Source organism: Saccopteryx bilineata, chromosome 2 (assembly GCF_036850765.1).
Source record: "Saccopteryx bilineata isolate mSacBil1 chromosome 2, mSacBil1_pri_phased_curated, whole genome shotgun sequence".
In the NCBI taxonomy this organism is placed as follows: Eukaryota; Metazoa; Chordata; class Mammalia; order Chiroptera; family Emballonuridae; genus Saccopteryx; species Saccopteryx bilineata.
The window spans coordinates 393,380,504-393,390,397 of NC_089491.1; the positions used below are offsets into that span (position 1 = coordinate 393,380,504).

At 62.9% G+C, this 9,894-nt stretch overlaps 1 protein-coding gene across 1 annotated transcript in view; it reads right to left on the bottom strand.

Annotated features, from left to right (window-relative positions):
• The window catches only part of MYO15A (myosin XVA), a 68,761-nt gene that overhangs the window by 24,948 nt on the left and 33,919 nt on the right, over window positions 1-9,894 (bottom strand). The window contains exons 28-45 of the mRNA XM_066254592.1: window positions 9,742-9,894; window positions 7,906-8,087; window positions 7,510-7,582; window positions 7,078-7,269; window positions 6,251-6,411; window positions 6,027-6,121; window positions 5,409-5,523; window positions 5,171-5,238; window positions 5,006-5,083; window positions 4,669-4,849; window positions 4,433-4,565; window positions 4,040-4,145; window positions 3,843-3,915; window positions 2,630-2,751; window positions 2,367-2,426; window positions 1,427-1,502; window positions 1,024-1,139; window positions 701-819 (exon numbers count right to left, since the gene is read on the bottom strand). The exon at window positions 9,742-9,894 is cut by the window's right edge and continues 83 nt beyond it. Of these exons, the coding sequence (XP_066110689.1) occupies window positions 701-819; window positions 1,024-1,139; window positions 1,427-1,502; window positions 2,367-2,426; window positions 2,630-2,751; window positions 3,843-3,915; window positions 4,040-4,145; window positions 4,433-4,565; window positions 4,669-4,849; window positions 5,006-5,083; window positions 5,171-5,238; window positions 5,409-5,523; window positions 6,027-6,121; window positions 6,251-6,411; window positions 7,078-7,269; window positions 7,510-7,582; window positions 7,906-8,087; window positions 9,742-9,894 (2,103 nt within the window). The remainder of the gene's footprint in view (window positions 1-700; window positions 820-1,023; window positions 1,140-1,426; window positions 1,503-2,366; window positions 2,427-2,629; window positions 2,752-3,842; window positions 3,916-4,039; window positions 4,146-4,432; window positions 4,566-4,668; window positions 4,850-5,005; window positions 5,084-5,170; window positions 5,239-5,408; window positions 5,524-6,026; window positions 6,122-6,250; window positions 6,412-7,077; window positions 7,270-7,509; window positions 7,583-7,905; window positions 8,088-9,741) is intronic.

Consider the following 9,894-nt stretch of genomic DNA (forward strand, 5'->3'; position numbering starts at 1 on the left):
GGTCAATATCCGGTTCCATATTTGTCACTGCTAGCCGTAACAAGTGGTATGTGCTCCTCTCACTGACCACCAATGAAAGAGGTGCCCCTTCCGGAAGTACAGTGGGGGCCGGATAAATGGCCTCGGGGGGGGGCGCATGTGGCCCGCGGGCCATAGTTTGGGGACCCCTGGCCTAGACAAATCTATTTTTCGCTCATTGACTGAATTCCCTCCATCTTTCGAAGCAAGGAGCTTTTCGCTCAAGGGTGAGCCAGCCTGTGTTTCTGCCCTGTGCTGTGGAGGACAGAGAGGTCCGCTGGCCAGGAGGGGCTGGAGAGCTCAGTGGGAAGCTCTCACGCTGGAGCGCCCCTTCCCTTCCGTTCTGCGCGGGAACTTGGTTGTTGAGGACACCCTAGCTGCACTGCCGTGAGCTGTGTTAGGGCAGGGTGGGCAGGGCTGGGGTGCGGTCAGGGGGCAGGATGGCAAGGTGGGCTCCTAGCTCATCTATTTCCTGGCTATGTGACCTGAGACAGGCACCTTCTCTCCCTGAGCCTGTTTCCCCACCTGTGAAGTGGGATGGATGAAGGGGCTTGGCACGCAGCCGGCCTGGCACAGTAACTGCGCTCAGTAATGGGCTGTGGAAAGAGACAGCGACGAGACGCTGATGCCAGTCCGTGCCCCAGCGCACAGCTCACCCCACCTTCGTCCTGTGCCCAGTCACCTGTATGTGCGGAGGACCCGCAACTGCCCGCTGGTCTCGCGGCTGCCCCTGACCATTTGCAGGAGTTTGATGCCCGTGTGAGACACAGCCAGGATCTGCACGCCAGTCCCCACGCTGCCCTGGGGTGGAGATAAAGGTGTAGGAGGACGGTCTTCCAGCCTGGTCCGTAAAGCCCCCGGGCTGGGGCTGGGGGTGGGCGGGAGGTGGGTGGGGCTTGGGCTGGGCGGGGAGGTGGGCAGGGCTGGGGTTGGGCGGGGCGGGGCAGGGAGGTGGGCGGGAGGTGGGCGGGAGGTGGGCGGGAGGTGGGCGGGTGTGGCTCGCACCGTGGCGGGGAAGAGGCGGGAGAAGTAGACCTCCCAGCTGTCACGGGCGGTGCTGACCACAGCTCGCTTCACGCTCTCTGTCACCAGGGGCCGCTGCCTGTCCAGCTGGTTCTGGGCTGAGGGACACAGGGTAGGGTTAGGACCCTCCCCACCTGCATCTCCTGCCGGCCTTCCTGGCAGGGAGGGGGGCTGACACTCAGCAAGAAGGTATGGGTCCATGATGTTGCTGGTGTCCAGACTGGGAAACCGGTCTATCCAGGGACAGACAGGACGGCTCAGGCAGAGCCGACCTCAAACCTGTCGTCTGGCAATGGGAGAGACCAGCAGCCGAGCAAGGAGGGGAGTCTGGGAGGTGAGTGGGGCGAGGCTCACCCTCTCCTGCCCCCACCCCCCTCCGTGGTACCAAACAAGGCCTTCATCTTGAGCCTTTCCTCCTCGGAGATACGCAGGCAGGCCTCGGAGAAGGTGTCGTGCAGGATCTGTGGGAAGGAGCCGCGATGCAGGTGGCCCAAGGGACGCCCCCAGCTGGGAGCCCAGGCTGGACAGGCGGGGCGATTCCGGGAGGTGTGGGTGAGGGGGCCCCACTTATGCAGCTGTGGGGTCATCTGGGTCAATCAGACCCCACTAACAAGGACCCTCTCCTTCCTTTCTCTCTACAAGCTATGCTCCCCACTCAGGCCTCAGTTTCCTCATCTAGGCAGCAAGACTTGGATTTTTTTTTTTTTTGTATTTTTCTGAAGTTGGAAATGGAGAGGTAGTCAGACTCCCGCATGCACCCGACCGGGATCCACCCGGCATGCCCACCAGGGGGCGATGCTCTGCCCATCTGGGGCTATTGCTCCGTTGCAACCAGAGCCATTCTAGCGCCTGAGGCAGAAGCCACAGAGCCATCCTCAGTGCCCGGGCCAACTCTTCTCCAATGGAGCCTTGGCTGCGGGAGGGGAAGAGTGAGATAGAGAGGAAGGAGAGGGGGAGGGGTGGAGAAGTAGATGGGCGCTTCTCCTGTGTGCCCTGGCCGGGAATCGAACCTGGGACTCCTGCATGCCAGGCCGACGCTCTACCACTGAGCCAACCGGCCAGGGCTGGGACTTGGATTTTTGACGTTGGGGCCCCATTGAGCTCAGACAAACTGTGAGTCTGGTCAGGTGGGATGGTGGGCTTGTTGATCGTGATCATTCATGGAGGTGGGGGACCCAGTAGGACAGCTTCCCATCCACACCCACCACGGTCAAGAACCCCACCAACTCCAAGAGGGCAGCAGCAGAATTTTCAGACAGCGAGTCCACGGGCCCATTATAGCCCTGCCGAGTCCACTGAGGCAGAAAGGGAAGAGAGGACCTCACCTGCCGGAACAGGAGATCTAGTTGCACAGGGTGGCTATAGCTGTCCTTTGGGTAAAACACCTGTGTGTGGGGGTGCAAGATGCCTTCGGTGAGGACCCTCCGAACGCCCCCTCGGCCCTAGGTAGAGCCCCGCTTTGTACCAGCTGCCGGAGCCCCGCTTTGCACCAGCTGCCGGAGCCCTAGCTCAGCTGCACCCTGATCTGGTTCTCCAGTCCAGGTGGGCCCCTCTGCCCCTACTCCGCTCCTCCCCTGGCTCCAGGCACCTCTTTGCGCAGGAAGATCTGCCAGGGGGGGTCCTGGTAGCCATAGAAGTTGGGGTTCAGGAGGCGGTGTAGCTGTGTCTGCACAGGATCCTCAGCAGGCTCCAGCGACCTCGAAGGCAGCACTGGGGAGCACAGCAACATTGGGGAGACTTGAGGGGGGACAGAGCAGTATCTAGTCCACACCCCTGGCCACAGACACACCCAATCACATGTACACAGGAACCCTCCTACAGCTCAACCCTCCATAACGGAAGCACCTTGTGTAGGCAGGCCTGTGCGGGGGGCTGGGGTTGTCACCATGACCAGGATAAACAAGGCGCCCACCTTGAGTTTAGAGTCTCCTGGCAGAGGTGTGGGCGAAACAGAGAATTCGAAAATGACCAAAGCTCTCAGTGCTGGGAGCCACAGCGTGGAAATAAAACTGGGCGATTTAGGAAAAAAAGAGTCTGGGGGCTAGGTCTGTGAGGGTCCTTGAGTCTGGGTGGTCTGGGAGACCTCTCTGAGAAGGTGATGTTTTGAGAAGTAAATGATAAGAAGGGGCCAGGCATGCAAAGGTCTGTTTTGAGAAGAGCATTCTAGGCAAAAGGAACAGCAAGTGCAAAGGCCCTGAGGCAGGAATGGGTTTGGCATGTTCCAGGAGCCCTGAGGAACAGAGTGTGTGGAGAGGGGGAAGTGAGAGCAGACAGAGTTGGGGAGGTGGGTGGACCTCACAGGCCACAGTGAGGAGTACGGAGCCTCTTCTCAGAGCCACTGGAGTGTTTCTGCCAGGGACTCGATGCGAGCTGATTTATAACCCTTAAGATCACTGTGGCTAGCAGGAGGCAAAGGATGAGGTTAGGGCTCCAATTGTGATGTCAGAAGGCCAGGATCTAGATCCCTGGTCTGCCACGTTTGAGCTGTGTGATCTTGGGCAAGTCGTTTAACCTCTCTGTGCCTCCGTCTCCCCTTCTGTAACATCTGTAGGTACAGAGGGTACCGTGTCAAAGGGTTTCAGTGACGATCCGGTGAGGCCAAGGTGGGCCCGGCCTGAAATCGGTGTTAGGTAAGTGCTGAGATAATCACACATACGCCCACACAGTAGGTCTGCACGGGTTCGGGACACGGACACACATGCCACTGACACACAGATAAGAGACTCACCTGTGCTCACACAGGTGTACTCACGTGTGGCACCCACCTCCCTGTCCCTCCCTCCTTTCTCCCAGCTCCTCACCAGGAGTGGGCCCCACGGACGGCCTTGGTGCACTGGTCACTGGCTTCACCAGGGCCACGGTCTCTCTGGGCACCTGTCCCCACCCCAAGGAGAGTGCTCAGGGGGCGCAGCTGGGCCACTGGAGGGGGCATTGCTCCCACGGAGGCCTCACTTGGCCTTCCATTCTGCCCGGGGCCCAGCCGGGTCCGGCCCCTCACCTGGGTGCCAGGTGCCGCCGCCATGTGGCTCATCTGCCCCTTCAGGATCATCAGGGCTTCCTCGTGGGGGTCCGGCCGCTTCACAAACACCCTCCCGCCGTCCTTCCTGGTGGGTTGGACACTGAGCTCCTCCTCCCCATCACAAGTCCCTACAGTCAGGACCCTCTCCCTCCACCCCCGACATTGTAAACCAGGACCCAGAGAGAGAGTCGCATCCGAGACTGGTCTGAGGTCACACAGCACAACCCTAGACAGCGGTCCGGGCCTCCCCTCTGCCCAAGGGGACCATGTGGACCATCTGCACAACTAGACTTCCTCCCCCACACACTGCTGGGCACTCAGGCTGAGGGAGGAGGCCGCCTGTCCGGGGGCTGGGGGAGGGGCAGGGCTGACCTGAGGGCCTTGGGCTGGCCTCCCGGGGGCGGCTGCTGGTACTGCCGCACGATGTTCTTGATCTGCTGGGTGGGCTGTGGGAAGTGCTCCGAGTTGAGGGTTGAGTACCGGACCAGCTCTGGGCAGGGCAAAGCTGTGGGCAAGGGGTGAGGGTGGGGGGCCGAGGGAGACCACACCCCTCCCAGTCCCACTCTGGGAGGCTCCTGCCCCCATTCCAGCGGGGACAGGACACTCACTGGTTTCTGGAGATGCCCGGTCCTGAGCTAGAATGGGGGCAGCCACAGGCTTCGTGGGGAGCTTCGGGGCCTTGGCCAGAGGGGCCGGGGTCAAGGGCTTAGACGTGGAGCGCAGCAGCACGGGCTTGGCCGGGGGTCCAGTGCCTATGAACTTGGGCCGTGCCTCTGGTGCTAGGGGTTTCTGCAGAGAGCAGGGTGTGAGGTGAGCTCCCCGGGACCCGCCGGCTTGCTCCCAGGAGCCCCGTGTCCCCCAGGACGGGCAGTGGGGGTCCTGGCTCAGAGAGGCACACCGAGACCCTGGAGCAGCACAGCACTCACCTGGGCGGGCCAGGCTCACCTCGGGGGGCAAGGGCCTCGGGACGGGACTCAGGGGCTGCTGCTGGAGTGCCATGGCCTGCAGGGTCATCTCCCTGGCCTGGGGAGGGGTGGTGCCGATGACCAGGCAGGCACGGGCTCTGGGCACGCCCCCAGCCCCCCACGGCCGCAGTGTCTTTGCACTCACCAGCAGCATGGCCTGCTTGTGGATGAAGGCCTGCTGTAGAGCCAGCGTGGAGGCATCCAGGCCCGGGACTGGGGGGAGCCAGGGCAGGGGGCCCGGGGTGAGGGAAACGGGGATTCCCTGCCACAGTCCCCCCACCTCACAGTTACCCCGCCTCCACCATGCCCGTGGCTGCCTCCCGTTTAGCACGGGCAGGACCTCGGAGAAGCAGGAGGGGCCCCCACCCTGGGAAGGCACTGACTTGGCTTTGGCTCTGGGGGTCTCTTGGGGGTGTCTTCGGTGCCGCTGCCGCCGCCTCCTGCAGGCTGGCCTCCCCCTTTCATGCGGTAGGCGATGGTGGTCGGCTTCTCCAGGTCCTAGGGGCAGCCAAGGGCTCGAGTGACCGCCTCAGTGCTGTCCTCCCGAGGTTCCCAGGCAACGGGCACCCGACACCGCCGTCGCCTCCATACTGGGGGCCTCCCACCCACCGGTGTCTGCTGCTGGCCCAGCCTCTGCCGTGTCCACTCCCCCTCCACCTGGCAAGCTCCCAGCTCACCACCCCACTTCCACAGAGAGGTCAACAGAAGCTCAAAGACAGGGGCTCGGCCCTGCTCGGGGCCGCACATCATGCCACAGAGAGGCTCGTGGGGGTCCTCAGAGTGAGCATGAGGGCCCGAGGGGACTGCCTTCCACGGGACATGGCGAGCAGTCCTGGGCCTCTGTCCGGAAGCACCTCTAGCTGAGAGGACACCCCATCCTTCGCTGGGTCCCCAGCTGAGACATGCCACCCCACGGCCCTGCCTGTGTCACCCGGTAGGTATATGTGACTTGCTATGTACGTGATGAGCCTGCTGTCGGCGAACACCCGCCCCATCCTTACCGCATCCCCGTAGGACAACACGGGGTCGAAGAGGCTGTCCAGGTAGCAGTCCAGTCCCTTGTGGGACACAGCGGGCTCTCCAAGGCTGTCCAGGTCTGGCAGTGGGGCGGGGTGTGGCGGGGAGAGACACACCAAAGTCACTTTTTTTTCCCTGCTAATCTCCTCTCACAGCCCCCAGGTCCCCTCCCCACACCGAACAGAGAAAGTGGCCACGGCTGGTTCACCTTGGTGGGTTCTTGGCCCTCTCTGGGCCTCCGGTTCCCCGTCTGTACTGTTCTCATTGTGGCTGCAGTACCCACTGGAGTCGGCCACTTTGGGCACGCGCCCCAGTGTCTGGGGCCTAGTGGGCGCGTCCTCGTCCGAGTCCCAGCTGTTCCCAAACACTCTGTGGGGAGGGGGGACACGGGGCATCTGAACCCAGAGGAGCCAGCAGCCCTCCCAGCACCCCCCCAATATTCTCCTCTGTACCCCGGAATTGAATGTCTCTCTCTCTTTTTTTTTTTTTTTTTTTGTATTTTTCTGAAGCTGGAAACAGGGAGAGACAGTCAGACAGACTCCCACATGCGCCCGACCGGGATCCACCCAGCACGCCCACCAGGGGCGACGCTCTGCCCACCAGGGGGCGATGCTCTGCCCCTCCGGGGCGTCACTCTGTTGCGACCAGAGTCATTCTAGCGCCTGGGGCAGAGGCCAAGGAGCCATCCCCAGCGCCCGGGCCATCTTTGCTCCAATGGAGCCTCAGCTGCGGGAGGGGAAGAGAGAGACAGAGAGGAAGAAGAGGGGGAGGGGTGGAGAAGCAGATGGGCGCTTCTCCTGTGTGCCCCGGCTGGGAATCGAACCCGGGACTTCTGCATGCCAGGCCGACGCTCTACCACTGAGCCAACTGGCTAGGGCTCTGTCTCTCTCTCTTTAAAGGCAGGGCCCTCTGGTAAGCCCCACCTCCCCAGAACCTTGAAGCGTAAGTTCAGAGCTCAGCCTCTCCCAGCAGCCCAGGGGGGCAGTCTTGTGCTGGGTGCGGCCCCCTGGAGGAAGGGCCCAGGTAGCCACCTACGCTCTCGGGCCGCCCCTGGTGGCCACGGGCCCTTCTGCACCCACAATGAAGTAGGACTTCTGCCGTGGGAAGTCCCTCAGCAGCTCCAGGTCCGACACCAGGTCCAGCACGTAGTCGTGGCCTGCCAGCTCTGCCCATTGGACCCCGTTCTTCATAGCCACGGTCCAGCCCCGCCAGCCATCCGCCAGCCCCCTGGTGACAGCACAGGAAGGGCCATGAATGAGGGACGACGGCAAGAGGGACTCCCCACAGGGACTCTGGGCTGTGAGTCAGATGCCACGCGGGACCAGGGTGGACCCCGTGGGGCCCTCTGGGGGGAACCTAGCCTCCTTCCCCCTCCCCCCTCCCTCCTTGCCCTCCCTCTCCCTTCCCTTCCCTCCTTCCTTCCCAGGTATACAAGGGTGTGCTGGACAGGGCACCCCGGGAGCCAACCTGTGTCTCAGGATGTCTCCAGCCACCTCTTCCCCCGTGCTCCAGGAGTGCACTGGGCAGGAGAACTGGTCACCTGGGACGAGAGCGGGTGCTGGGCTCAGCCTGGGACTCTGCCCACAGGGGTCTCACTGCTGCTTCCTGCCTGCTTCCCGTGCTCGGGCTTCTCCCACCTGCCCAGGACCCTGGGTCTGTGTCGTCCCTGCCCCAAGCTCTGCTCCCACATCCCAGGTCCACCCCACACCCACTCCAAGACCTCTCCCCAGGGTTCCCAGGGCCACATCCACCGGGCCCCTGCCCAGCTCTACAACCTCCTGTGGTGTCTTCTGACCTCAGGGCCTCACGGGGCCAGCAGACTCCAGGGGCCCCCGCCGGAGGCAGGAAGGGAGGGCAGCTCACCGTTGAAGCAGCCCACGTCCAGAGCCATGCTGGCCTTCTCCTGGGTGGCTGTCCACTCGAGCTGGGTCGGAGGGAAGGTGCGGGCCGCCACGGAGCCCTGCTGCTGTGCCCGGCCCATGGCCTGCATGAGGCGATGTTGGCACACGGCCTGGAAGCCGTGCCGTCCATAATCAGACACAAACCTGCGGGGAGTGAGAGCCAGGAAGAAGGAGCTGAGGCCAGCCCCGGGGCGGGGGCGGGGGACGACTCGTTGGAGCCCAGCGTTCTGAGGAGTGGCCGAAAATGAAGGCGTGTCCTGAGCCACAGCCCAGAAGGATCTCAGACCAGCATGGAGGTCCGAGGACAGACCTCTGAGGGTCCAGGATGGCCCCCCTGGACCCACCCTGTCACTGGCAGGGTGGGGTCTGCAGCACCGTGTGGGCAAGAAGCAGGACTCTGGGGGGCTCCACCCTCCACCCGGCACCCCTGGCTGGTTATCCGTCCTCTCTGGGCCTGGTGCCAAGTTCTCGCCTGTACACGAGACAGCTGAGAGGGGTCAGCTTGACCCAGGACCCATGAGTTTGACCTCTGCCGGTGGCCGGCGTTTCTCATGCCTGGCTCCCTGTCCCCTCCCAACTGCTGAGGGACGTGGCCCAGAGCAGCAGTGGGACAGGACCAGAGTGTCTATAAAACGGAGCCCATAGCTGTGCCCACAGGAAGCCCTGGGCAGGCCGGAGAGCCCCTCTCCTACCGGCCAGTGAGCCGCCCACCTCCTGCCCGTGGCTGGGCGACCTCGGCACACTCTGCAGCTCAGAGCCACCCTGGAAGGTGACTCCTGCCACCACCCCCAGTTTATAGGTAAGGAGGGAAGTTCAGAGAGGAGCCATGGCTTGCCTCATGCCATGCAGCTGGGATCCACACCTGGGGCCTGTCTGAGCCTCTATTCCTTGCAGATCAGCCTTAGAACCCAGCAGGGTGACCCCAGCCCCGACCCCCTCAGGATGCTGACGACGGCTGTCTGTCCTCACATATCCCTCACCACACGCCCGCCTCTGCTCTAAGCCCTTCGCATGCACCCTGACACAGCCTATAAAGCAGGTGCTCTGAGCCCTGGCCAGTTGGCTCAGGGGTAGAGGGTCAGCCTGGTGTATGGAAGTCCCGGGTTCGATTCCCGACCAGGGCACACAGGAGAAGAGCCCATCTGCTTCTCCACCCTTCCCCCTCTCCTTTCTCTCTCTCTCTCTTCCCCTCCTGCAGCCACGGCTTCATTGGGGCAAAGTTGGCCCAGGTGCTGAGGATGGCTCTGTGGCCTCTGCCCTCAGGTGCTAGAATGGCTCTGGTGGCGACAGAGCAACGCCCCAGATGGGCAGAGCATCCCCCCCGGTGGGCGTGCCGGGTGGATCCCAGTTGGGTACAAGCAGGGGTCTGTCCCTCTGCCTCCCGATTCCAACTTTGGGGGTGGGGGGGAGTAGGTGCTCTGACTGTCCCCGTGGTAGACAGGGGAAACTGAGGCTCAGTGAGGCTAAATCACATGCCCGAGGTCACCCAGCTCTGATATGGTTGTCACTGGCCGTCAGAGTCTATTCTTCTAAAGACCCCACGATCTCCCCCTGTGGTGAAAGGTCAGTGTCTCAATCCCAAATCATGCCCACTGCCTGGCCTTGCCACCTGCTGAGTCCGGAAGTCCTTGATCCAACCTCACCCGATTCCCACCCTCCTCGGTAAGTCTGGTGGAGACACAGAGAGCAGCTCCTAACTGGCGTCTGTGCCTGAGCACCCGTGCACAGAGAGACCTCACTCCTGACCCCTAGTGTCACGCCCCTGGCCTCACCCCAGCCCCCACCCGACTCCACTCACTTGAGCAGGTACTTGCTGAGGCGTGAGGAAGGCGCAAAGCCACTGAGGCAGGCGGCCAGCAGGAGCCAGCCCCGCTCAGCGTTGTGGGCGCTGGGATTCCGCCACACCTGGTTGGCCAGCTGCACCAGGATCTCGTCCCGCAGATCGGGGACC